The sequence below is a fragment of the Sylvia atricapilla genome, chromosome 5 (genome assembly GCF_009819655.1).
Source record: "Sylvia atricapilla isolate bSylAtr1 chromosome 5, bSylAtr1.pri, whole genome shotgun sequence".
Classification (NCBI taxonomy): Eukaryota; Metazoa; Chordata; class Aves; order Passeriformes; family Sylviidae; genus Sylvia; species Sylvia atricapilla.
Genome location: NC_089144.1, coordinates 11318935 through 11346677, shown reverse-complemented (window position 1 = coordinate 11346677; position 27743 = coordinate 11318935). Strand labels below are relative to the sequence as shown.

The window sequence follows — 27743 nt, the reverse complement described above, 5'->3', positions numbered from 1 at the left end:
CCTTCTAATGCCACAAGACTCCTTGAGAAAGGCTTGCTGTTTTTATTGACAGAATTTTGGATTAGTCTGGAACATCCTCGTTTAGCAATATTGGAATTAAGTATTATTCCATCCTCGAGCTCCAAAATATTGTTAGATTTTTTTTTTCCCTCCAGTCTGCAGCAATACCATAGTATCCCTGCTGAGCCTGTGTTTATTATTGTGACTCTGTGGTTTTAGAGTAGTTTACATTTTTTCCTAGATACACACTATTGTGCTATATAACATCAATTAATTTCAATTAATGTCCTGCTGCTCACTCCCCGAATTTCACTGCATGTCTCAGGAACTCATCTGATTATTACTGGTTCATAACTAAGGTAAAGAGCATTGAGATGACACAGAATGCCATCACCCCCTAGTCTACACATTCTTCCCAGGTTGTCTCCATTGCACACCAAAAACAGCACCTGAGCAGAGAAACTTAACCCTATGATGATATTTTGCATGTTGCATGTTGGCAATGCCATTCTCCTCCTTGTTTCCTGGCCATTTTTTGATTTAGGATGCTAGAAAAACAGGCTTCGTTAATTCTATTGCATGTAGATAACATCTTTATTTAAAATATAAATTTTGCATGTGTTTTTTGCGACTCAATTCTCTACAAGGATAATTCTTTTGCTTTGGAGGATTTGGTCCTAATTTGTAGTATTTTTGGTAAAATCACAAACAAGCTACGTGACTACTACAGCCAGAGCTGGTAAAATGCAGACAAGACTCCAATTTCCCTCAATCACTGTTTTTATAATATATAATAATAATATATCATAATCCTCCTCTAAATCCAGGTTCTAAATCCAGCCACATTCCAGTTCTGTTATCAAAATCTGTGTCTACTGTCTCAGATGTTTTGTATATCCATGGGGCCTAGGACAAGCCAGAATATCCTCATCAATCTCATTGCTAAGATAACCCCATAGATATCTCTAGACAGTCTCACAGTATTGCACCATTTAGCCAGGTAGGTTCTATTTGTTTGCTGCAGCTCTGTTGTTGGAGACAGTATTCAGGCAATAAAACTCTAGACAGAAGCATCAGAGGTGAATAGATTTACAGTCCTGTGATGAAATTCTTTTATTCTTGCCAAACGTGAAGATTGTTAAAAAGCAAAACCAAAGAACAAAAACCCTTTCTGCAGAAGGGTGAATCAGCCCATCTGATCTCTAAATGTCTGACCCAGAACAGCTCCCTGGGATGGTTGCACAATCATTAGCAATGGAGTCTGTAAAGCAGATGGGAGCCAAGTCAGCTAACAAGCCAGATGTCACCACTTGGAAAAAATATATGTATATTCCATGGTTTTTATCTAGATGCCAGGTAGGCACTGAGTACAAATGCTCCCACTGAACAGATAGTTAAGAGTGTCATAAGGGACAGGCCATCAAAATGGGAGGCAGCAGCTGAGCAGCAACCAAAATGCATCCATGTAGCACATTGTCAGTCAGAAGGATGGAAATACTGCTGGTGAAATTGTGCCCTTGATGTGCTGGTCATTCAATAGGGAAGGAATGGAGAGACTCCAGGGGGCTTCTGAAGTGTAAGGCAAAAAACTAGTTTGGGTGAAATGAACTTTGAGACTTACAGCTCTCTTAGTGCTATGTGACATTCTCCTATTATCTGGGAAAAAAAAGGTGTAGTCAATCATATAAAGGAATAAAAAGGCAATAGGACAAACAAAGCTGAGATCACAATACCACTTAATGTATATACTAAATTTTGAGTGGTTTTTTTAATGGTCATTGGCTCCCAGGCACAAACTTAATTTGAAATGCTTCTAGTGTGACACCTGGGTGTGGCTGCTCCCCTGACCAGCACCACACACCTCAGGCTGGCAAATCTCTTCAGAGCAGAGCAAACCAGGGACACGGAGCCCCCATGGACCATGCTCTGCTGGGAAGAGAAGGCTGAAAAGGAAAATGGTCTTTGTACTTTCTTTTTTTAAAGAAAAACAATCTGTATATTCCTTACATAAAATTTACATTTCACATTCAAAAAGTTGTAAATATTGATAGGGAACATGCATAGGTACATCTGCAGGAATCCAGAATGAAAATAAAAATTTTGTGTCTTGCAATATTTTTCAATTTTTCTATCAGGCTCTTCCATGCATGATTTAACAAAACAAGATCTTAAAAGGTCTGGGAAAACACTATTAACCTGAAAAATAAGCAGCTTAAAAATCTACTGCAGGAGTTCAGCCTTCCTATTCATAACTTTCAATCCACATATCTAACAGTATGTCTTTCAAGGCATATTTTCCTGCTGTTTACTCAGTCACCAAAACCCCCCAGTCAAAAAAAACCCCTTGCAAAAATAAAAGAAAACCATGCAGGGGCTAAGATGATCCTTAATAAGATAACAAATTCTATGCAAGGCATTACTGAATGCAAAAAGTAATACCAAAATGGGAAAAAGTACTTCCCTTTAATCTCCCCTTTCAAATGACATTAATTTTAACTCCAATAGTGAAAAAAATTTCTAGGCTGAGGAATTATATTTTTTTTAGTATATGGGCCTTTCAGTTAACCCTTCACACTCTCATGAATTTTGTGTGCCTTTGCTTCCAGAAAAAAGGACAGAATTAATGTTACAGATGGCCTCAAACATTTAAGTGGGATGCATCTGTTCAGAGCAAGGTGTCTGAAGCTGAATGTCTAAGTTATACATGGCCAACTCAGGCTGCCTTACAGTTAATGAAAGAAAGAAACACATTTTTGCAGAAGACGAAGCCCTGGCCTCTGCTAGCTGCTCTATTAGGATGAGTTGTGTTGCCCTTTTGAAGCAGCTATTCCCTCCTCTGAACACAAAAGCAGCTGGGGTAAGTGCTGTAGTATAAAAAGTCCATGTTCTGGTCAGGGAGCATCAGGTGGCTACTACCTTTGAGCACACACTGAAGAAATAAAAAATCCATGTCAGTCTCATTTGTGTTTGAGACGACCACTATGTTCTGTCCAGCAAACAGTCCAGGGATGTGGCTTCAGGCTTCAGTTGTTCAAGGGAATTAACCTGCTCACTGTGATGCTTACAAAAAAAACAACATATAATGCTGATTTATTTTGACATAACAATCAGTTCCAGCAGGAGAACAGCTCACATTGTGAGTACGTGGTCAGAAGAGGGATTGTAGTTGCTCTTACTAAGTGTCTCTCTGGCCATTTATGTTTTTGAGGAATTTTAAGACACAAGAGAACCACATTCTTGTGCAAAACAGAAGCAGTGACATATTAAAAACATCAAGAAAGAGCATTGCTTAGAATTTTAAAACATCTTTTGGCTTTTAAAATGGTTCACGTTTGCAAAAAATGGAAAGCTATGTCTATGAATATCTTGCATTAAAAGTGGTTTCAAAGTAATATTAAAACTAAAGGGAATACTTTTCTTTATAAAAAGATTTCTCCATGAAAGAAGGAATAACTCAAAAATATTGTCTTGAATGTAGACTTCTTGATGAAGTAGTCTAGACTACTCCCAATATAATGCTTCCCAGGATTAATAACACAGGATTTGAAGACAGTGGAATTGAAGTGCTCACATCTTCCCAGAGTTCCAGGGCAAACATGTACTTGTCCAAAGCATGTTTGTCGAGCAATTAATTAGTTTAATTAATAACCAATTTACATAATCATATAACTATGACACGTATTTGTCAGACATGCAGGGGACAGAAGAAAGGCAGCTGGTGCAGTGCTGTGCAGTGCCAGGGAGCAGCTGAGGATTCCCCCATACTGTCCTTGCCTGAGCTGGAGAGTGATCACAGTAACCTCTGTCTTTGCTGAGTGAACCCACAAATTCAGTAATGGAGCAAATCATGCCACTACTTACTCTCAAAACAGTATTTGTAAGGAGAAATATCTTTTATTAAGCTAACTGCCAAAATTGCAGGGTGCTCAAGGTTTCAGGTGCCTAATCTCTCATGAGACTGGACAAAGCAGCAGCAAACTCCAAGCTAAATAGTGGTTAGAATTAACAGTCCCTTGTTCATCCTAATTACATTAATCAGTTAGGCAATTTGAGAGAAGAGGATAATTGCTACTAATGTAGCAGGATTCAGTACCAGCAGGGAGAGAGGTGAAGGCTTGTTAGCCTCTTGGCTATGCAGAAACAATTCACATTCCATTCTTTTGCACTTCTGACAAGTGGAGTAATTCACGACATCTGGCAAGTAAACAACAGCTCCTTTGCTATGCCATCCTCATGCTGCAATTCAACACAGTCAGAGGAAAAGGAGCTTTTCTCCCCAGCTATGGGCAGAGGCTTAGGTTTTGTGCATTCTCAAGACCATGTCTTCTGCCTTAGAATACAATGCGAACTATCTTCTCAGAAAGATAGAGAGCTAATATTTTATTTTATTCATTTTATGCTATTTCTTTCTAACCTAAGTATTCTCTTTAAAAAAAAAAAAAAAAAAAAAAAAAGGAAATAGTACACCAGAATGAACAAAAAAGTATTTTTCTGTCTTTCAGAGTTCTTGTACAGGTTATGACTACCATAAAATAAAACCACCATTACCTGCCTTCTCATGTCCACACTTGCAACAGGACAGAACAGAGAACATGAATACACAGGCAATTGTGAGAGGCAGCACTGAGCACTGACCTGATATTTGTGGTGTCCAGGGGAACAGTCCTTGCCTCCCTTTTGCCAGGTCCATTGAAGTACAGAGATTTTCCATCGCTGAGCACACCACAGCCTGTCCCAACCTGACCTCCTGTTATCTTGTACCAGAGAGGGCTTAGCTTCCTCTCAAACCTGTCGAACATCTCACTGTGATTAGGCACATTAGACACACAGGTTCCATGTGATGCTTCAAGAAAGAAAAGAAAGAAGGAGACGCTTTGGTGAAACTGTGTTGGACAGAGTAAGGGTCAGATACAGTACACTGGCACACTGTCACATCTATATGTGACAAAGCACCAGCCTTTTCTAAGAAAATGCCCTGATGACTGGATTGTACCTTTTTAAACCCACTTTACAAATTTCTGTAGGAAGAATAAGCCCTCTTCCTCTAAACCCTAAGATGGCTTATTTCACTAAGTGAAAAACAGCCAAGCTTTCTGTCGATAAGGCATTTTTTGCAAACAGAAAAATATTATCCTTCCATTTAATTTTAAACAAATCGAACAAAAGATGTTAGCTTATTGCTTTGTTGGTTGAAGGTTGAAAAGACTGCAGTGTGCAACTAGTTGTGTCAATCATTTTTTTCTTCACAGGGTTTGAATTTTGTTTTTTTTTCAATTTCAGCATAAAAGCCCCTGAAACCACAAGTGAGCAGAATTTTCCACAGAAGGGCTTGTCAGAACATATGTTCCCTCCTGGTCCCATGCCATCTGATGGCCAGGGGACTCAAAAATGGCAACAATTCTTTTGAAGATGATCCAAAGGCTTTTAAGCAGACTTTTCAGTTTATAATATTTTATTTTGTTTTCTCTCTTATTGCTAGTCCCTTCCCATTCATACAGATGGTGATGTTCAAAGATTGTGGCTGCCAGAAACATCAACGGTGTCCGCTGCCTTCAGCTGCTCTGCTTTGCCTGTGCCGAATTTAATTTAACAAAACAAGAAAGATCCCTCTTGGCACCCCATGCAATGTATGTCATCATATATTTTTCCGGAATACTGGAGAGGAAAAAACAAGATGCCAGGTTTACAGGTTTAACTGAGCCAGTGCTTACAGTAATCCCAGGTGAGGAGGTGTGTCTTACCTGTGTAGCCCAGGTCACAGAAGCAGACCCCTGAGACACAGTCCCCGTGGCCACTGCAGTAGTTTGGGCAGGGCTCGGAGATGTAGACGCCGTCCAAGCCGAAAGGAGGCACGCTCTTGTGGGAGCTGCTCTCCTGGATCCAGCGGAATCGGGTCTTACTGCAGAGAAAAAACAACAGTGTTGCTGCTCCTGGCTTCAGTAGCTACTGCTCCTTGGTTAAGATTAAAAGGACCTTTTCCCAAATTAGCCATTTGCAAATAGGATGCCTGGATTTCTGTCATGCTGCATTTGTGCAGCATTGCTTAAGGATATTTCTTCCAGACTTTTTGGCTGCATTTTGACTTCCTCTGTCTCTCTGGCCTGTATCCATCAGTGTGAGGCAAAGAACAAATACATGGTTTTAGCAACAACAGTGAATGATTAGATGTGACTTTTGAGTGATTAGAGATGATTAGAGATTAGAGATGCTTTTTACTACTCAGTCCAACCTGAACTGCTAATTACATATCAAAATCACAGAACTTCATTTCTTACAGTATTTTTGAAAGGAACTCAGTAATGGCAGTGATGCAGAGCTTATTATGGCACTGTACACTTTTGAGGAAAAAAACCTTTAAGATGTTTGGATACAAAACCAAAAGCCACTTTCTAAAAAGAATGGCAAATAACCATTCTGACTCTTCAATCCCAAAGTTAAACATCCTGATGGTGAGATGGAGATATGGTAGACCTGGTAAAACACGGAAGAAAGAACAAGCAAGTGATATCACTATAACTTTAATGCTGCTGAGCTGACACAGCTGGCCCAGAGACAGTCCATCAGTTCATACTCTAAAAGCCTAGTCCCCCAATTTAATGGCATTTAATGCCCTTTCTTGGAGTGGCTGCAGATTCCTCCATTGGGTGGGGATACCCCTAAAGATTTATCCTTGAGGCTGAGCAAGAAATTTGCCCATGGTCAGTGTATGGGTGAGTAACATCAATCTCTGCTTAATAATTGTTTTTGCTAGCGTTAATACAATTGCTCTGATACAATTTCTTCAGTGTTGCTTCATAGTGCACTATATTATAATAGCTGTTATAGCTCTAATACTGCATAATAAATAATTCTGATTAAGATCTTCTTGTCTAATTGTTATCATAATAAATCATAAATAAACATATTGATATAAATATATCTAGTTTGCCATCCCTAATCCTGCAGGACAAAGTTGTGTCAAGCTTCTGTTATGCCTGTATAACCCTTTAGACATAAACCACTGACAAAGTGTAGGGCTAAGATTGCATCCAGCTGCACCCAGGCTCCTCTCTGAGAAGGAGTTTTGGAAAGCAGTGGGGTCCTTTCTTGACGTCATGACTCAGTGGGAGGGCTTCTTTAATAAACCTTGTCTGGAAGCTCCAACTCTGCCCACAACTCTGACTCACTGCAGAGGAAACTTGTTGAAGAAAAAATATTTTGGTTATAATTTCCAGTCTTTAACTTTTAGCTGAATGATTTTACATGAGCTCCAGAGAGGGGAACAGATTTAAAATGTCATTGCCAATATAATGAATTAACTAATATCCTCCTTGCTACTCTGCCTAAAAAAACCATAAACCTATTGCTTTTTCTTTTTCACTGTGCACTGGGATTTGGTAGGTAGGTGATCATCGTGCTCATGCTTGGTATCAAAAAATGAAATGGGTTGCTTTCTGGTTAATCCATGAACCACGATTTCCTAAGTGGCTCTCAATAAACTCAATAGTTCTCAACATGCTACGACACTCATTGCAGTCACAATACTTACATTTTTAATGTATTAGCATGAGCTTCTTATTCCTGATCACATTACTGAACATAATGCCAAACAGATTGCTGCTATTGATTCTGCCCTGCTTGTTTTGGGTAAATCAAATCAGCTGGTGTCAGATCTGTGCAATTTGGCACCTGCTTTTATTGGCTAATTACTGAAGAAAGGACAAACTTGTTGTGATACACTCTGCTATTTCAAATCCTTGCAGCAGAGGCACTGGTCCCCCTGCTACAAAATACACCACACACCCAAATGGGATTGAGGATGAAGGAGGGTGGGTCAGAAACCCAGAGGGAGCACTAGAGAAGCTGCTGGGAGGGGCAAGAGGCAGCAGGAAGGGGGATATGGTCAGGAACTTGGTGGGGTGGTTGTTCTGGCAGCACTTGGTGCATCCAGCAAATCAGATTGGGGTGCTTTACTGATGAGTAAGATAAAGAGTAAGATGAGTGAGAAACTTCAGCCAAATCCAGGTAAGACTAAGAAAACCCTCCTGATTTCAAGGCTTATTTATGTCTTCCACCATCTGATGTCTTCTCACTTGTATTAGTCTGATGCTGACGTTGTGCTACAGACAGGCACAAGTACCATTCTTCCCTTCTTTGCCTCTGGCTGTCTGGCTGCCTTCAGTGACACAGCACATTACACATCAGCTCAAATACCTTGGTAAGGTTTCTTTGCCCAGTGGTAACTAAAATTAATCCTGTTCAAATGGGTTATTTAATTCATGTGACTTATTATTCTCTTGCTGGTGCCTCTGACCTAGCTGACATGGATAAAGACAATAAAGGGAATGATGTCAGATTAAAAAGTGCTGGGTTCCTTGCTGCTTTGTAATTTAATTATTTATTATAGACCAATCTGACACCTTTAAAATGGAAAATTCTCACTGCTCTGGGCAGCATAGTATGTTTTCCACAGATTTGCCATATTTTAACACTGCTTTTATTCACAGCTTTGCAACTTTTTCCTAATGCACCATTCTAGAAGCAGCTAAATCAGCTGATCCACGGGTCTCGCTGTCACTGCTGGTTCACAGCGCACCGTACCTGGCTGCCAGCGACCTGGGGATAACAATAGTGACTCTGGTCCAGTCCTCAAAGTCTCCCGTGTGGTAGACGGAGGGCTCGCCGAGCTCTCGGGAGCTGCCCTCGCAGCCCTTGGTGCCCGGGGAGGCGGGGTAGCAGCCCTCCTTCACCAGCGACCAGAAGAGCCCGGCGTCGTGGGAGTACTGCAGCAGCACGGGGGCAGAGCTGCTGTACTGGTTGGTGCATCCGATGTTCAGCTGAAAAGGAGCAGAGAGATGATACAAAATGAGACAAAGCAGAAATGATGGGAAGAAACCCGCACTGTTATTAGTATTTGTTGCCTGCAAAGCGCCTTTGACTTTTTGCACTGGGAGGTTTGATGCTCTGAGCACTTGCCCTGATCCCTGCTGGCAGACAGTGACTGATTCTTGGTGTCTGTTTCCTACATGGAAATACGACGTTTCTCAGTAAAAATTCCCACTATTCCTTCATTATGCTGAGTTCAGCAAGCAGAAAGGTGCAAAAAACTTTCCAAGAGTCTCTGTGCATAACAAGTCCCAACCAGCAAACCCTGTACAGGCACCGGCATGGCCAGGAGTGAAAAGAGCTGTATCCTCTGGGATCCATTCCATCTGCAGACCACTGTGCCCCAATCTGCCCAGAGGATCAGCCTGACTCTCAGGTTAGCCCTAACCACAGCCTTGTCACTGGCATTGCAGGAATGATGTCTGGGAGTTGGCACTGCAGTTTGAGCCCCCAGAATGGAGTAAAATTTGGATTAAGAAGAAAAATACATATTAAAATGTGAAATAAGAATGCAGCCAAGACCAAAATCAACTGCTGATTTGGAGTTTCAGTTTCATTCTTCAAGCTATCAGAAAAATATTGGTTTTCATTATTTTATTGCAGAAATTCTACTTGAGCTGTAGAATGTAAAATGTAAAACAAAATAATTCATGTAAAGTGAAATAATTCTAACAAATTACTGTCTTTGAGCTTATCATTGCGAAATTATTCCAGTCTGCTATTTAAAATGGAAATTTCACACACTCACAAAAGTATGCAAATAGGACTAACACATTTATGTGCAGGCTGAAAAGCTTTCCAAAAAAGTATAAATTCAGTCCTTAAATAATAAACTTTATAAAGAACTCACTGTTCTGCGACACATTCTTATGTTTTGTATAGTTATGTTACATTATCAAGTGCTTCAGTGTTTCAGTATGAAACATTTTTAAGCGTTGATTTTTTTCTTTAACCTAGACAATTTTTTAATTGCTGTTGATCATCAAACCTAGAGAATGGAGACATAGTCACTGAAGTACAGGAAGGTGGTGAAGAGGCAAATAGCATCTTTTCCAGGGTATTAGACAGTTTAAAGTTTAAACTACAAGCAATACTCACAAGAAAATTGTACTGAAATCCTTCAGTTTGAATAGCATTTTATTAGCATATCTTTTAGTTGAAATTAGATTATTTTACAAATCCCAGTATTTCTAATGAACTTTTTCCTATTTATAGAACTGTGGGAATTATATTTGAAAAGCTGCCTGTAAACATCTGATCTTTTTAATAATTCCACTTGTAAATTATTCAGTGTCTGTATCCACCAATTATGTAAGGACCATGTATTTGTGGGGAGCTCATTAAAATTGCATTGCAACCAAGTTCTAGAATTCACCAATGGGATTTCATTATAAACTCAATAAAATTTTGATTAGGGTTCAGAAACAAGAGCTTGTCAAAGCAAATACACTTTCTTTGGAGCCCATATTCTGATGTATTGTCAGACCACTGAAATTTTTGTAAGCTCTTTAAAGAAGAAAATGCCAATTGGAGCCTATATTCATTGACACAATAAAAGTAAATTATATGAAAAAACCACACTGGAGTACAGAGCAGCTTGCAAGTCCTTAAATAGTTTAAAATACAAAAGAATGTACACAAACCACATTGGAGCTTTTGTACTCACAGAGTCCCAGACAGGATAAATCCTTTTTTTGCTTGACAGTGCAGTAGCATTTCCTAATACTGACTTGAATATAATGACAGTCACTTCAACCCACTTCTGAAATGTGCTGAAGAACAAAAAGCTTTAAAACTTCTCCGGAGGGGTAAAAATGCTTTCCTACACCAAGGTTTTGGCTGTTGTTCTAGAAAGCAGGATGGCATTTTATTCTGTATGGGCTCATACTTGTGCTCTTCAAATTTTTTTATGCAACTGTCTAATTTATCACCTTTGTTTGAACTGTGGCCCTAGTGGCATCTTGCAGGTATTGGTAAGGGCAGTTTTACTGATATTCAGATTATGGTTAAGGAATACCTTGAACTGCAGGACGTATCCAGGCTTCAGAGTTAAATCTCGAGTCACTGCAAACCGGTCTCCATCTGATTTACCGAAGAGCATGGCAGAGGGGGTGGCAGAGCAGAAACTTTCATTTTTGGTCATCCCTTCGTTGGCCAGCATTAACCATACACTCATCTGGTTCATAGGGTAATCAAATGCTGGCTTTTCATAAAAGTTCTGTTAGAAATTAAAAGGAAAGCCAGAGGTATTATCACCTTGCAATATGACTTCAGAATAATTCCCAAAATGATGAACTTTCAAATGTAGCAATTTTTTTCCTGTAGTTTTTAAAAAATTTTAATTTCCAAAACTTCAGTCTTGACTTCTTGCCGAGATACATCATTACATCTTCTGTCACAAAGCTTAGGAGCCTGACAATTTTGTGAAAAGACCCAGGTTATTCCCACAGAGAGACATAGCTGCAAGCACTACTGGGTCTTTAAAGAGACACAGTATTTTCAAAGAAAACTGTATTCGAACAAGCCTTTTAACAGGATAATTCCTGTTTTGTGGGGATGCCCACAGCTGGCTCTTGCTTATTACCTGTGGTAAGGTGGGATTAACAACAGGAATGATGTGCTTCTGCTTCTCTGACAAAATGATGATGTCATCGATGGCCCACTGGTCATACCCTTCCCCTGAGAACACCGGCTGCCACCAGCGAAACCTGGTGCAGGGGGTCTTGGCTGCAGCTGGCAGCTCCAGATAGACAAACCTGAGGAGCACAAATGGAGCAGAACTTCAGGGAACACAGCTGGTAGAGAAACGTATCATTCAGCAGGGAAAAGAGGCAGGAAAGCCAGCATCTATCTTATGTGTACAAGTCTTTGGTAATTTGTGTGTCCAGAGAAGAGCAATGGAGCTGGGGAAGGGTGTAAGAGAATAACTCATATGAGGTGCAGCTGAGGAAATTTGGGCTGCTTAGTCTGGAGAAAAGGAGACTCAGCAGAGACCTCATTGCTCTACAACTACCTGAAAGGAGATTGTAGTAAGATGGGAATTGGCCTCATTTCCCAGGGACATGAGTACATTGCCTCAAACTCTGCCAGGGAAGATTCAGGTTGGACAACTGGCAGAATTTCTCCCCTGAAAAGGTGGTCAGGCACTGGGGCTCCCTGAGCTGCCCAGGGAGCTGGAGGAGTCACCATCACTGGAAGTGTTCAAAAAAATCCCAGATATGGCACTTAGTGCTGTAATTTAGTTGATACTGTGATGGTGATGTTGGGCTAAAGGCTGGATTTAATGATCTTGGAGGGCTTTTCTAACTTTAATGATTCTTTGATGCTAGCATTCTCTTTTTCCTTATATCTAGATACCTATTTATACACTGCATGTCAAGAAGCCTTCTTTGTTCTCTTGTCTGTGGAGAATGTAAACTCTTTAAGAAAATGTCTTTTTTTATGCTCTATTACTATACTGCCAAACACAATGAGGACTGATTTGAGCTCTCTGGCTTTGAATTAAACTGTTCAGCTGATCCATGTTCAGCAAATCTTAATTTTTTCTGATGCCAGGAAGTGATATTGACACATGCTACCAAAATTAAGTTCTCATTCTCTTCTGATGATTTGTCCTGTTTGTAGACAAAAGCGTCCTTCTGTTACAATGTAATAGATTATGTTGCAGTTTTCTTTGGGTAAAAATATTTCAGGCCTCCTATACAGATCTTTGTAAAAGAACTTCAGGTGTGCTCAGTTTGCTTCATGTTCAACTTAAAAAATCACCTTACAAAAATGATGTTAAATAAAAGTTCAAGTTTCAAGCCTAATCATAGTTATATCAAAAAGTACAAGAATTAGTTACTTCTCCCGTCCTATTTCAGACAGCTTGTATATATGCATTTATACATACAATCCTTTATACATACAAACTTTATTTATGTTACATCTTTTGTACCATGCACTCCACTTCACTTGCCAGTTAGGCAGAAGGAGGAGAAAAAATTCTTTTTCAGTTCTTTTCCAGAGAATTCCTAGATTTACTGTTGGAGAATAGGAATTGGAAAATGAGATCTGGACCACATTTGAAACAAGAGAAAAATTAATCTGCATAGTTATGTTCAGTAAGGACCAACACTCTTCATTGCTCAGAAGGGCAAATGTTCTGTCTAAAAATGTATTGGATAGTCCAGGACTGAAGCTTTCATTATGTAGCTCCTTTGTTGGGTGTGTCCATAATTTTGACCAAATAGAGACCAAGGCACTCACCTAGTAGATGAGGGGAAGGGGGTAACTGTAGTTTGGATTTTAGGAAGGCTTTTGATACTGTACCTCACAGCATTTTTATGGACAACCTGTGGATGAGTAGGTTCACAACGTGCTGGGGAAGGCCTGGCTGAAGGGCAGAGTTAAAAGGGTTGTAGTGAATGTAGTGACTGGTCACCAGCAGTGTTCCTCAGGCTCAAACCTAGGGAAGCCCTGTTCAAGGTATTTATCAGTAATATGGATGCTGCTGTTAAATGTACCCTTTTGCTGATGATACATCTGGGAGGTTCGTATTGACTCTCTCTGTTGACTCTCTTGAGGGTCAAGAGGTCCTGGCAGATGAATTTTGACAGATTGGAGCATCGGGCTTGATTCATGGGATAAAATTTAACAAATGGAAATGTTGATTCTGCACCTATGATGGAGTAACTGAGCACATTTGTAGATTGCTTCTACCTGAAATAGTTCAGTTCTGTTCTATTCTATTCTATTCTATTCTATTCTATTCTATTCTATTCTACTTTATTCTATTCCAAATTCAGGAGTTTTATGCTTTCAAGTGCCTATATTACATCTAGAAAAGAACAGTCAGCCAAGTTACAGAAGTCCTTCCTAAAGCATTGCTCATTGCAATGCAATGACAAGATGAGAAGATAAAATTATTTGTATGTTGAAAGACATGGACTACAGATAATAGAAATCACATTAACACCCATGCAGACAAATACAATTCAAATTTTCACCGACAAGGTATCTGACAGCAAATCTGAAAGGCTGAACATGATTTCTCCTCCTCCTTAAATATTTTTTTAAAGGAGCTTTTGCTTCATATGATATTAATACATGCTCATTAGATCTTAAACCAGAGTCAGAGAAAATGGAAGATTTCTACACCTCTTTTGGGCAACTTCTGTATTTGCTTGCTAATGTTTTGCAGATATTAGTATTTTCATCATGTTTCACATAGGAGGTAATTTTACTTTAGGAATAGGAAGGAAAGTGATAGGAAATTTTATATTTTACTTCAGATTTTAAGGCCCACTTTCATTACATTTTTCATTCCTAGTGACAGGAGTTTACTGTGCCAGCCAGAAAAACTTACTATATAATGATGACTTCTAAGCATTATAACCTTCAATTATTATTCATGTTTTCATAACTTGAGAAATATATATTTTTAAAAGATGATGCCATATGGATTGATTAATTTAGATCAAAATTATACCTGGGTTTGCTGAAGTCAGAGAAATACATTTCTGCTAGTAGCTGCCAGTTGATGCCACCATTATTGCTGTACTGCAGCAGCACACCTTCTTCTCTGCTATCAGGTTTATTGCATGAAGAAGTCTCTCCTCCAATCTGGATGTAAAACTGTACAAAATCCACCCATGTTGTGTCCAAGTCCCAGCTTACCAACTGTCGTTTTCCAGCCTACAATACAAAGAACAGAAGGACAACAATAATAATTTTAATTATGGCACCTTCATGATGAATAGACATATTTAATGTCCATCAAAGATGAATATTACACACAAAATTACACAACGTCGAGGACACTGAATTTTGTATGAACTTGGCTTTTTTTTTTTTTGTCTTTCAATTATTCTGCTTGGCCATCCTTTATGTCACCCTGATTTGATCCCACAAGAACTTTATTATTAGATTTCAACACAAAATGCAACTTCACAACACCATTTCCACACAAGAATTTAATCTCATTCCCCCATGGTCCCAAGTGATTTCAGAGGACAAAGAGCAGGTGCTGGATATCCTGAATCAACCTGGGCTAAATTTTTAAGTATTCAGCTTTCTATTGATAATGCATAGAGCAGTAAAATGCCATTTCTCTAGTCTTATTTCCCTGGTCAAATCTTGTACTGTACAAGGTTACCCAATCACCTGAAATCAGCTCCTATAATACCTTGGTTGAAGTCCATCTCCTACACAAGAACCAGGGAGTGGCATTTTCTCTTCATGCTTCAGCTAAATAAGATTTGTTCCTACACAAAACTATGCTCTTTTGCTAGTAAGCGTTGTAAATCAGGAGTGTCTCAACTAAAACCTGTGGATTTAGTTTCAAATTTACCTAAGCAAAGCTGAGAGAAACAAATAGCCTTGTAAAAATTAGTGAACAGCTTTTCCAAGTATGTTTCTGAATTTAGGAGGTCAATGTTGTCATTCTGTATATTCAGAAGACAGAGCATATTCATCTGATAAAAGCTTTAAGAGTGTTTTACTGTAACTGAAATTATCCCATACCCCTCTTCCCTTTGTACCCTGGGGCTTGAGGCTGAACTTGTGGACTTGCACATCAACCTACAAGATGCTGGTGTGGAATATGAAGCTGCCTGTGACAAGGCAGGACACAGGATGAGAGCAGTGTCCGCAGAGAGGTGACCTGCACACCCTGCATCTGGCACAGCCTTGTCCCAGCACAGCATCATGCTGCCACAAGCTTTTATAGGTAGGGCAAAGCCATTTGTGTACAGCTGAAGACAGGATGCAGGGATCATATTTCTGCATTTATTAAAGTGGCTGCAACCTGGCACCACAAAATGGACCATGACTGTCATCATGCCTACTGTTTCTAATTCCCCTAAAAACCACCTGTGTCTGTCCATCTCCAAGCATGAAAAAGTTTAAAAAAGGAAAACCAAGGCTAAGTTACGACAGCTATGTCTTAAGTAATGCTTGTGTTTTTCTCTCTCCCTTGTACATTTAGGATCCTTATGACAAATTTCCAAACAAACTTGAGATAAGCAAGTGACGTGATCTGGCTGGACACAAGTAACAAGATTTAGGAGCTGAGATTTAAAATACCATCTGTGCTTTTTAGTAAGGTGACAGATTAATTTAAATCCTGTTCCATTCATCACTTTTCTTCTTTCTACACAGCTGTGGGTAAACCCAGCAGAGATAAATGTCTACTGCTTTCTTTCTCAGAATATTTTGCTTTGCTAGTATGACAGTCTGGGTGCTGAGCTCATTTGTAGACCCTACCAAATAGGCCACCTCACACTGGGAGACTGACTTCTGGAAGCTGAACACATGGGGGTCTGAAGTTTTGTTTGCTTGTACCACTGATGACAAGGCAGTAAAACCTGTGAAGAATTCTTTGACTCTCAAAAAGCTCATACAGGACACAGTCATACTGATTTAGTCTGGAATTGTTCCTGTTTTTTTGGTTTATTTGGTTGCTTGTCCCCAGCTGAGACAGGAATTCCCTCCCGGATGGTGCCATGAGAGTGAGAACTCCTCAGCCTTGGGTGCAGCCCTGAGGTTCCTGGTGCAGCCCCACGTGGCTAATGCTGGCCAAGGTGACAGTGATAATCTCTGGGCAATTTGCTTTCACAGCTTCATTGGAGATCCTGGAATTTGAAGCTGTCACCATCAAATCAAGCCAGTAAAGGGCAATAAGATGCAAACACCCTTGCTGTTCCTGGCTGGCTGGGGGCACCCAGCATCCTGACCTGCAGTGGGCCAAGATCTGGCTCTAAAACTATTACAGCTGGGTTTTCCATATCCACACCCCACAGCAGCTCTGCCTGCCAAAGGGGTAATCACAGTACCAGGTTAATTGAGAGAGGGCATGAGTGACAATAAAGCCTCAGGGGAATTGCAGGGGCTAATTGAAAGAGCTCTGATTTGTGAACACACCTACAGCTGATTAAAATGCGTTGTAAAACAAAAGATAGAGGGTTGTCAGAACAAAGCCAACATTAATTCTGGCAGCAGTAATTGATTATGGCAGCAAACATTAGACATTCAAATAAATAGTGTCTGTTTGAGCAGATGAAAACAAATGTGAATATGAGCGCCCCAAAACAATACAGAACTGTTTGGCAACTATAAAAATATTTTTTTATTATCTACCAGTATGCCCTCTAGACACTTTGAGAAAGATCTAAACAGAAATTAAATAAGCCACCTTCTGTTGACAGCACACAGACTGCTACTACTCAAGAAATGAGTGATAACATAACCCTTAGAGATCAATAGAAAGAAGCCAAGAATTTCTAATTGAGTTTTTCACTCCTCCTTAGCAGGAATCAGAAGAAAGATCATAGCAGGTTAATTCTAATTTAGCAAACTACTTTTGAGAAACTTGGCATAAGGAACCAAGCCAGAAGGAAAAACATCTAACAGGGAAGACAATTATGTATAAAAATCCAATTATCACAATTAGCTAGTTATACTGATTGGTCTATTACAAAATTTTCAGTGCAGAGCTCTATTTCCAGGGGAGCTGGATGTGAGACTATGTAGGAGTGCTGAAAATTATTTCATGCGTTAGATTTTTGTAATGAGGTAAACAACACACAATTACACAGCGTTGCATATTGGGTTATTCTTCTGGGACTAATCTGGCTCTCATGACAGGAGTGGTAGTTTGATCAAACCTTTAAAAGAGAAGCACATAGTTGCATTTATACTCTTCCTTTCAATTAAGAACAAAACAAACCTTTAGACCTGAGGAGCAACAACACAAAAATAAATCTGTGATTACAATGCATAACCTTATATCTGGTCACAAATATCTCTTTTTATTTTACCTATAATTGCTACTAATTAGCAGGATTCCCTATATGTCTTTCATGTTCTGTTATTTTTTTTTTGTCTGCAAAGTATCCAAGTTATAAAAAATATTCTCCTTCAGGCTGACCATTTTCTAAGCCTGAAAAAATGGGTTTTTCTCAATAGTTTTGTTCCTATGACCTAAAATTAAGCTGCTTGTCGCCTGCAAAGCCAACCTTTCCTCATCTTGTACCCAGGACAGCACAGAAGAAACAAATGGGAGCTGCTGGATGCTGCAAACTGAGTCTTAAAAAAGAAAATCTACAAGTAAGACATTGTGAATATACACACTTCCCAGCACACTGGCAAATTACCACCTTTCATTTCAGCAGCTATTTCTTGAATACATAGTGCATGTGTCTTTCCCTATCTCTTTTGATTGCTTTGTTCTTTACCTGCAGAGCACAGCTGTGCTGTTTAACACACTTCTAATACTGCATGCAGCTTTCTGCCACCTCCCTTTTCTTTGCCACACAGCCACATTATGCTCCACAGAAACCCACAGGATGTGCCTTTATGAGTCTCCCAGCCCTCTGTAGTACCTTGTTGAAGTAGAGTGAGGAGCCAGATGAGATGACCCCACAGCCCTCCTCAGGCTTGACGATCTCTCCCCCAATAATTTCCTGCCACTCTGTCTTCAGGGTATCTGGGTTCTCAAAATCAGACATGATGGTTGAAGAAAGGGGATTTTCAGGCTGACATTCAGTACCCCGAAACCCTGAGTCACACCTGGAAGGAAGCATAAACATAACAAATTTTATTTGACACTAACATTTAGTTAAGGTAGTGCACTGACCTTATGGAATTCGGTGTGAAATAACAAATCATTCTGGGATTGAAGTTTTGAATGGTGGAAACAAACCAAAATAACTGTATCTTAAAAAAAAAACCAAACCAAACCAAACCAAACCAAACCAACTAAAAAACAAAACAAAACAAAAAACAAACCCAAAAAACCCCCAAAACAAAACAAAAAACAAAAACCAAACACCCAACCAAAGAAGAACTCCTATGGTGTCCAGAAAGTTTGAAGCAGGGAGTAGCAGTCTGTATCTTTGGTTTAGCACCCATTCTGATGGGGGCTGCCAAGCAGAGCTGAGCTGGTCCCTGGCATCCTTCTGACTCAGCAGAGCAGCTCTGGCCCTGAGCTGGGGCTCTTGTGCAAAGGGCTGGAGGGGCCACCAGGACTCCTGCAGCAGGGCAGCCCTGTGCCACTGAAAACTCTTCCAGTGCTTGGATCTGCCAAGGGCACAGCTTGGACAGGCTGGTGTGGAGCAACCACAGCTGATGCTGCTTGAATGGTCAGCCCCTCGTGATGCTTTTGTTTTTTTTAATGTTTAATCCAAAAATAAGAACAACATCCAAGAAAAGGAAAGTATGGTAAATAGTAGGGTATCTGAAGGACCAGGAGAGCACTGTTAAGAGGGACTGACAAATGCTGCCTACCTGCAAACACCGTGGTCACACCAGCCATGCCCACTGCACATGTTGGGACACTGCTGGCCGATGTAGATGTTGTCCAAGGCCCACTCATCCTGGGCTGTGTAGTAGCACTGACTCCAGCGGAAACGTGTGGCACTGGACCTTAAAATCAGTAACAATGCATTAATTTCTGATTCTTTACAGGGTGGTGGGAAAAGAGGTTTAAAATGTAACCAAAGAAACAAAATGAAGCTAGTATCCCAATCACAGCCTAGGCTGCAAAGGCTGGCACAATCAAAGATGGAGTCTTGCAAATTAACTTTCTAGATGGTGCCACTCACTGCACAGAGCTATATAATGGACTTTCCAGTGACTGATGGCTGATTTCTGAGGAAGAGCACATTGCAAGGATTTTGAGCATTTTTTTTAAGGTAAGCCTAGCTATGAATATTACTGGATTTTTATTGTGTTATGGTTGCAAAATTTGGAAGATGAATCTAGGGCATGACTTTGTTTTTTATGTTTTTCATCACAGTTAACCAGTGACAAACTGCCTAAAGAGGTTTCTTTTGATATTTATTATTAAAAAAATTATTAAGTTCTTGAGTGTGTGTGAACATCAACTATTTCCATTCAACAATAGTTGACTTTCTTTTTCCTCAATATAATTTTTTTGGTCAGGATTATTCTAAACTAGATTTTGCTCACATATCACTGGTGACATTGAGAGCACAAGTTTTTGACAAAGATCCTGTTTCATCACACCTATTTTTTTCCACACTGCAAATAGCTTCCTCTTGGCCAACAACCCAAAATCTGTAACACCCAAGGTTTGTAATAGGGAATTATCAAATAAAATTTCTTGCCTAACTAAGCTCTGGATATTTGTAATATTCTTCAAGCACAAAACCTTGCTTTAGCTTCTCCTTTCTAAATAGCTTTGTCTTCAACAGCTTTTCTTTACAATAGTGAAGTTAGCTAATGTTATCCATTAAAAAACACACATTGTTTGCTTTAGGAGATTGTCCAGTGCAACATTGACATTTTCCATGGGAGTGACTCCTGATAGGCAAACCCAGCCTGACACCCACCACCCGCAAAAACCAAGGCTGGAGAAGAAAGTGAATCATGAGAAAAGCAATCTTTGTCATCATCAAGCCTTTTCAAGCTGCCCTACCAAAGTGTGCACGTCCAGCAGGTTACAGACATTGGCTGGTGGCCACTCCCAAATGGGGGACAGAGACTCTCCACTCTGTGCTTGTGTCAGAATGAGAGTAAGAAAAATACGTTGCATGTGTAGTGAAACAAAGATGGGAAATTGTTCACCATGATGGAGCAAAAGGGGCTGCGCTGGCTGCACAATGGGTCTGGGTAAAAAGGGGTGGTGGTGGCAATGTGGGCACTGAGGCTGGATTGCATTGTTGTGGAGGGGTAGGACAGGGAAAGCAAGGCTGATTAAAGAGAATTTAAAATCCAGTTTTAAAGTGGGACAGGTCTGTGTCTGTCCCACTTAAAAAGGGCTGGTTGGGGGTGCTGAGGATGAGAAGCAGGTGGTTCCTATTAGAAGCTTCTTTTCTAGCTTGTTTCTGAGCCATATGGTTACTTTATGATGGCACAGGATATAATGCTGTTACTCTACTGTGAGATACAAAGCCCTTTCCCCACCCCCAATAATTTATGTAGAATAAGACTTATTAAAATGAATATTGTAAAGGTGGCTGAGCCACCTGCTCACACGTATGGATGTGAAGAAATGAATAGAGCAGGCCTGTGCAGCTGAAGTGGGCAGAGCAGCAGAGCAATTAGCCACTCTGGCACATATGAGAAGTTTGGTATATGCGTGGATAAATGTTTAAAATAGCAGTTTTGAATTTCTTTAAAAAACAAGTAAAGCTGCCAAAGGGCTTGATTTTTAATTGAAATGACCCTTGTTGCCTGTTTTAAGTATCTGTTTGATATTGCAAATACTGTAAGCATTTTTACAGTTCTCAGAGTTAATCTGCAGGGGCAAATCTACTGATTAAATACTCCCTCAGGATACAATGCATTGATGGGTTACACTACAAGAGCTATGAATTATCCATTAAAAGTGTACAATGCCAGTAATCAACACACTAAGGACTTCCTAAGCTTGTGTAGGCACAATGGGCAGTCAATATTGACCGCAATTATTTACTGTTTATTTTGGAGAGCTCTGAAGTCAGCACATCCCTTTGGTGCTGAGGTGCATGTTCACATCAATGGCACCACAGAGAGCCCTGACAGAGGCTGCAGGCTCTGGGAAGAGCCATAATGACTGGTGTTAAATCTAATGTGTGCTGAGGAAAACGACAATACTGAAACTAAAGAATGGTGTTAGAGCAGGCAAACATACTCCCTGGGAACTCCCAGCACAGTAAAACTGTGTCATATTTTTCCAGGTAACAGGAGGGAGAGGATTGTGTTCTGGCATCTCTGTTTTTCATCAGGGAGAGTTCATGAGTGGAGCTGGGGTGTGAGACCCTGCAGTCCCGGGGTATTTATAGCAAACTGGAGAAGATTTACAGTGATACAGAGGCAATTTCACCAAGCCATGGAAGTCTCATAATGCCCAACAAGTGGTGGTGCCCTCCAAAGAGAGCTTGGTGTCGGATTGATGGTGCTGCCTTGGCCATTCAGTGGGCAATTGACCCTGAAGGGTGGCTGTTTAGGTGCATCAGGGCAAAAGGCTCACACTGACCTACACAAACTGCCCTGTGCAATGACAGAGAACACCTCAGTGCCCAGGGGAGCACAACCCCTGGAGCCCCAGCTGAGAAGATCCTTGTGCAGCTCTGCCTTGGGGCTGTTCCCAGGGCATGGCAAGGCACAGAGCTGCACCAGAGCCAACATCCCTTTTGCTGGGGATCAAGTGGGTTTCACCTGATCAAAATGTTCCCGTGGAGACTCTTATCGTCCTATTCCTGCTGCAGGGGACTGCCACCCTGCCAGGTGCAGAGCTCCAGCTGCCTCCTCAGGTTCCAGATGTTGGCTGCACGTCAAGCTAAGGGTGCACTCAGCTCCACTTGTTACTTAGAAGTTGCCCCATACGAATGCAGTGATTGCAGGAGGTTTGTTTCTCTCATTTGAGAGGAGGGGAGGAAGGGAGGAGGCTCATTACTGCCTGGAGAGAAACATGTGGCCCAAATGGAGGTGTGAGCAGCAGCTGGAGGCTGGGGAGGAGTTATTTTTATCTGCACATAGACAGCTCTCCCCTGGGGACAGCTTTGCCACCAGGAGAATCCTGTTGCCCCAGGCTGCAAGGGACAAGGGGCTGCCCTCACCTTCCCACCCAGCATGCTGCCAGGGGTCCTGTGGGAAGCAATGCCACTGTCACACGGCTGTGGGCAGGGAAAACTGTGGATTCAGTTTCCTCCCTGGGTGAGGGATAATGTGTGTTAGGCAGAATCGACAATTGCAAAAGCAACGCTGCTGAAAAACCAGTCCTGCTCACTGTTTTTAAAAGCTTTCCAAGGCTGCTCTGCATCTCAAGGTAACAACAGTTTAAGAGGATTATGCTGTTAAAAATGGTAATCAACCATTTAAAAAAGCCATGTTAATTAAGAAAAGAGAATAAGGAGATGAGCGTCAGCTGCATTCTCAGTGATAAAACGCTGTTTTTTTGGACAGTCACCATTTGGACATCTATTGAAATGGGAAGAGCAGCACTGAGGAGCTATGAAAACGTTTCTTAAGAGCAAAATAAACTTCCCTAGTTCCTCATAGTTTCTCCATTTTTTTAAATGTTACTGGAAAGCAATCTGGCTCTCTAATGACATTATATCTAAGTCAGGTTGATGTCAAATAAAAGTCATTTTTGTTGTGTGACATTTTGCATAAGCACAAGGAAATCATGTCCCAGAAGTACTGCAAGAGAAATGATGCTCTATTATAAAATTTTTCTGATATGTGAGCTAAAATAAAATCACTGCCTTCCCTCCTGATATTAACAGCCTTAATGATCTAATGCAAATCTGTGGCTGATAAAATTATATTTGCTACCTTCTGAGTTACCATAATTACATTTACCCAATTATCCTGAAGCTCTCATTCAGTCATTAGGTGTTGATTTGTTTATGAAGTCAGCAACTGACAGCTGCTTGTATCTCATTAAAGCCTGTTCATATGTAAATGCCTTGCATAAAACTGAAATTAATTTTCATCACTGTTAGAAATGTTCAGTTCAAGTACAATACAATTTCAGCAAGCAGGTGCCTACATTTCATTTCTTCAATACAAGTCTCATTCTTGCAGCAGATTTTCTACCATCCCAAATCTCACATAACATGGGGACCTTGTAAACTCCTGCTTGCTAGATGCAGAACATTTACAGATCTGCAGAAATACCAGCACACCCAGAAAGTTTTACAAGATAAATAGGTGCTGTTATGAACAATTTTCCAGCTGCATGAGCACAGTGCCACAGCCTGACACTACCCACACGGCCAAGGTGCAAACCCTCAGCTGAGAGCTGTGCATCCAGGGATAAAAGCTGCAGCAACCACAGCAGGGCTGTGCAGGGGTGTGAGGGCACGCCGAGGCCACCAAGGGCCAGAATAGGGCTGATGAGACATTCCTGAGACCTCGTTTGCGTGGTTTGTTTCCCTGTGCAGTAAGCCCAGGGCAGGCTGTGCATTTGGCAGCCTTTGTCTCGTGAGGTTGAAACAGAAGGAAGATGCAGAGATGTCTCCCCCTCACCCCAGTTTGGGAAGGCAGAAGACCTGGCTCTCCACCTCTGCACCGTTCTTCCTGGCCATCAGTAAGGTTTTGCCTCTGTGTGGTGGTTGCAGTGGATGCAGGTGGGGAAGGGATAGGAGAAGAGGGAGGGCACCCCAAAGAGGAGCCCTACAGAGCATTCCCACTACCAGCCACCCCAAACACAGCTCGCTGTGTGCCTGGGGTGACAGCAGAGAGCTGCACATCAAATTGTCACCAGCAATGCCCCGGTTTTGGAAAGGCAGAAACTGGCTCTCTGCTCACAAGCCTGCTCTAAAAACCTGTAAAAGATCCCCTCCCAATCTCAACCCAAAGGAACTGCTGAGCCCTTAGCCTGCTCTTTGCCAGTGGAAAGGAATGTTAGAAAGAGGGCAAAGTGGTGAGAGAGACATGCATGTGGTGTGCTGGATTGTGTTTGGTGGGGAACATGCAGCCAGCCTTCCTCTTCACCCTGATAACACTGCAGCACAACATAACACAGAAAAAGTGTTCTATGAAGAGCAAAGACATTTTCAGTAGTAATTTGTACCTTAATTACAAACAAAACTCTGCTAACAGACTGGAATCCCTTCAGATACAAGACAGAGTGTGAAATATTTATGATTTGTGCACAGCATAGAACAGGAACTCGGCTACTGCTTCCTCATAATTTCTCCCCACAGTCTCCTAAATAAAAATGGAATTATAAGCTTCTGTCACCTCATATGCTGAGAAAAATTAGTAGATCCTAAAGAAAACGAGTGCCACAACATTGGATCATCATCAAATACACAGTGTATAATAACTCTGAGTACAATATATATTTTATAAATTAGGAATAACAGCCTATTTTAGAGTGTAACCCCCAAAAATTGTAGATTTTTAAACTCCTAAGTGCTTATGTGAACCACAGATTTTGCAGATGGTGTCACATAATGGCATGTAAGATTTAGTACATCATAATCTAACTACAAAGCAGTTATTTGCAGACTTACTTGCACGATTTGGTATTATCTGATATGATATGTTCTAAGGATTCAATATTTGCCTTTGATGTTTTGCCTAGAGATAGGAAATTCTGAATATTTGCTGTACAATAAACAAGTCCAGTGTGTTGAAAGAAGGTATCATTGTGGTGTGGTTGATAGAAATAGGCTGTGCTGAGGCCATGCAGAGTGCAAAAAAAAAAAAAGAAGAAAGATGGAGAAATACGATGATGACTTAATCTGAGCAAGCTCTTGTTGCAATTGCTGTGATGGATTCAGGTCAAACATAATCAAAATGTAGCTCTAATTGCAATAATTAAATTCTCAAATGAAGGATGCCTTGAAGATTATTGGGATTTATGACAACTTTTTATTTGTATATTATGATAAAGATTTAAAAATAAACAATGAATGAAACAATTTAGTTAATAAATAAAAATTTTAGGGGAGGCAAATCAAGTTTGATTACAGATGAATACAGATTCAAGATGAATAGGCTTTCTGATAATTTTTGTTTATTTTTTTTTCAGGAGAGAATATTATTTTTTAAGACATGCTATAAAAAGAAACAAGAGTTAAAAAATTCCCAGAAATGAATCATTAGTTATTGTTTCTACAAGGCTTTGGTCTGAAGATGTAAACAGTAAGGAATGTGCAAAATAAAAATTAACAATCCAAATAAAGCCTTCCTCCAACAGGGCATTTATAGACAAGTGCCACTATTTTTGAGAAGTCTAAACTTTATTAGGAGAGTCAGAGTATGTATTAAAAACAATCCTTAAACAATAGTTTCTGTTGATTTCACCAACATTTCCTTCTCTGATTATGTAATGACTGCATTTTATAGGAAATATCTGCAACTGGGTCAGCCCTATTGGCTTGAGTATGAGGACTTGGCCATACTTGACCTGCAGAGGACTTGGCCTTTGTCACAGCAATTGATGTGACAAATTGTCTGCACCTCCCCCTTCCCTCCCCAAAAAATTTAAAGATAGGAAGTAAATGCTTACCAAGTCTTCTGTGGTAAAAGAACGGTGATTCTCCTCCACTGAGTAAATTCACTGGAGTGGTAAATACTTGCTGATGTAAACTCCTGGCAGCTTGGCATACTGGGAAGACATTCCTTAAAATAAAACATTTCAAAATCAGATTTAATGTAGAGGAATGATTGGGAACAAAAACAAGGGTAAAACATTCACAGAACCAGGAGCTTGTCCGGGTCCAGATGTTGGAGTGAAAGACCCAGAAGAGAAAAATCCTGGTATGATGGAGAGAAATTTCTCAGAAGACTAGGAGTACCATTGAGGGGGGAAGAAAGCCATATGAATCTATTTAAAGAGTCTAAGATTAATAACTGGCAATGTTTTGCTTTCCTCCAAGAGGAATGTCTATCTTTTTGTTGGTTTACTATCTTCACCCCTGCATCCACTATGGACAATGAAGTAAGGCTACAAGACCACTATGAGGTAAGTCTATGAAAGTGACCTCCATACTGTTATAAAGGTCATTTTAGAGACCTACTTGTGAGGCTTTGTCTGGGTATGCTGGCTGGCCCCACACCCTCCATCTGCAGTGGGGAGCAGCAGTAGGAATACACAGAGAGCCCAACCACAGCCCACTGAAGTCGTGTCCATAGGCCCTTCCCAAACTCTGCAGCTGTGTTAGCTTTGACACCTACAGCAAGTGGTGTAAATTCTTCCCTCCTGCTTCAAAGATTATTTCTGCATTTAACTCAGATTCCTGTTGAGGTCTGTTTCTCAAATTCTAGTCTTCATTTTTTTGCAATATTCCATCTATTTATTTATATTTCGCCAGAACAGCACCCAAAAAAATTGGCCCATGAGATATTAGTGAAGTGCTTGGAAGTTACTACCAACCTGTGTGATCCTCTTCTAGCTACCAGTTCAGAGTTCCTTCTGCTCCTTCCTGCCACAGCAGTTTCTCCTGACCATCCCCATATGGCCAAGAGTATTTCTCTGGTCACTGCTGTGCTGACCCCCATGAAGGGTATTGGGCAAGAGAACAGATACCTGCTCATGTAAGTAGCCTACTTTGACTGTTCTGAAACTAATAGTAAAGCAGTGATTCTCTACAGAAGTTAGGCAAATAAGAATATTTATATAGTTAAATTATACAGTAATAATTATGTATAAAATATGAAGAAAGGCAGAATATATTATTTTACAGAGTAATTTATAGCTCAAATATTTCAGAGTATTAAATGAAGATCTGAGACCTTATTTTGTTGGGTTTTTTTACTAGATTTTCTAAAGGCTTAGTTTCCTTTTCAGCAATTTTCAAACATTTTTTCTTGATTTATCTCCCCTAAATGATTGTAGAAAACAAGATCTGATCAGTGCTCACAAAGCAAACAAAATTTTCAAACATTTTAATTAATTAGTGTTTTGTTTATTTGCCAGATTATGTCCTTGAAATAAACTACAAATACTCTTTTATCACAGCAGCATGAGAAAGTGATTTGGCAGCATGTTCTCTCTGAACTCAGCTCTGATGAGCGAGGAAAAAAGCACTAAAATCTGAAGGCACTTTTCTTCCGTTGAGGGCAAGCACAAACCCCAAACACCTACTGCTAGGAACAATTCTTGGACACCATGATGATGCCTGCTAGGTGTAAAACACATGAACAGTGTTTGAAATATATGATTTATAGCTTTCCCTGGATTCTGTTTAAGGCGAGAAATCATAATTTGGTTTTACAAAGTTTAAAAATTCATTTTTTGCCATTTCTTGATTATGCCCACCAAAGTAAATGTGGCAAAACACAACATGGCAAGGGTAACCAGGCACAGCTTTAATTGCTCATAAGTGTGGAACTTGCCATACAAATCCTTCAATGAGCCTGCAGAGCAGGCAGTGAGAAGGCAGTAGGACAAGTTCCCTGACACCCTCTGAACCTGCTCAGAGGCAGCCAAAGGA

At 40.4% G+C, this 27743-nt stretch overlaps 1 protein-coding gene across 1 annotated transcript in view; it reads right to left on the bottom strand.

The window, feature by feature from the left end:
• Positions 1–27743, bottom strand: part of RELN (reelin) — a 287001-nt gene that overhangs the window by 55688 nt on the left and 203570 nt on the right. Inside the window, exons 24-32 of the mRNA XM_066319238.1 lie at positions 25817–25929; positions 19132–19269; positions 18228–18414; positions 14336–14541; positions 11450–11621; positions 10883–11083; positions 8581–8816; positions 5742–5899; positions 4636–4843 (exon numbers count right to left, since the gene is read on the bottom strand). Coding sequence (XP_066175335.1) covers positions 4636–4843; positions 5742–5899; positions 8581–8816; positions 10883–11083; positions 11450–11621; positions 14336–14541; positions 18228–18414; positions 19132–19269; positions 25817–25929 — 1619 coding nt within the window. The remainder of the gene's footprint in view (positions 1–4635; positions 4844–5741; positions 5900–8580; positions 8817–10882; positions 11084–11449; positions 11622–14335; positions 14542–18227; positions 18415–19131; positions 19270–25816; positions 25930–27743) is intronic.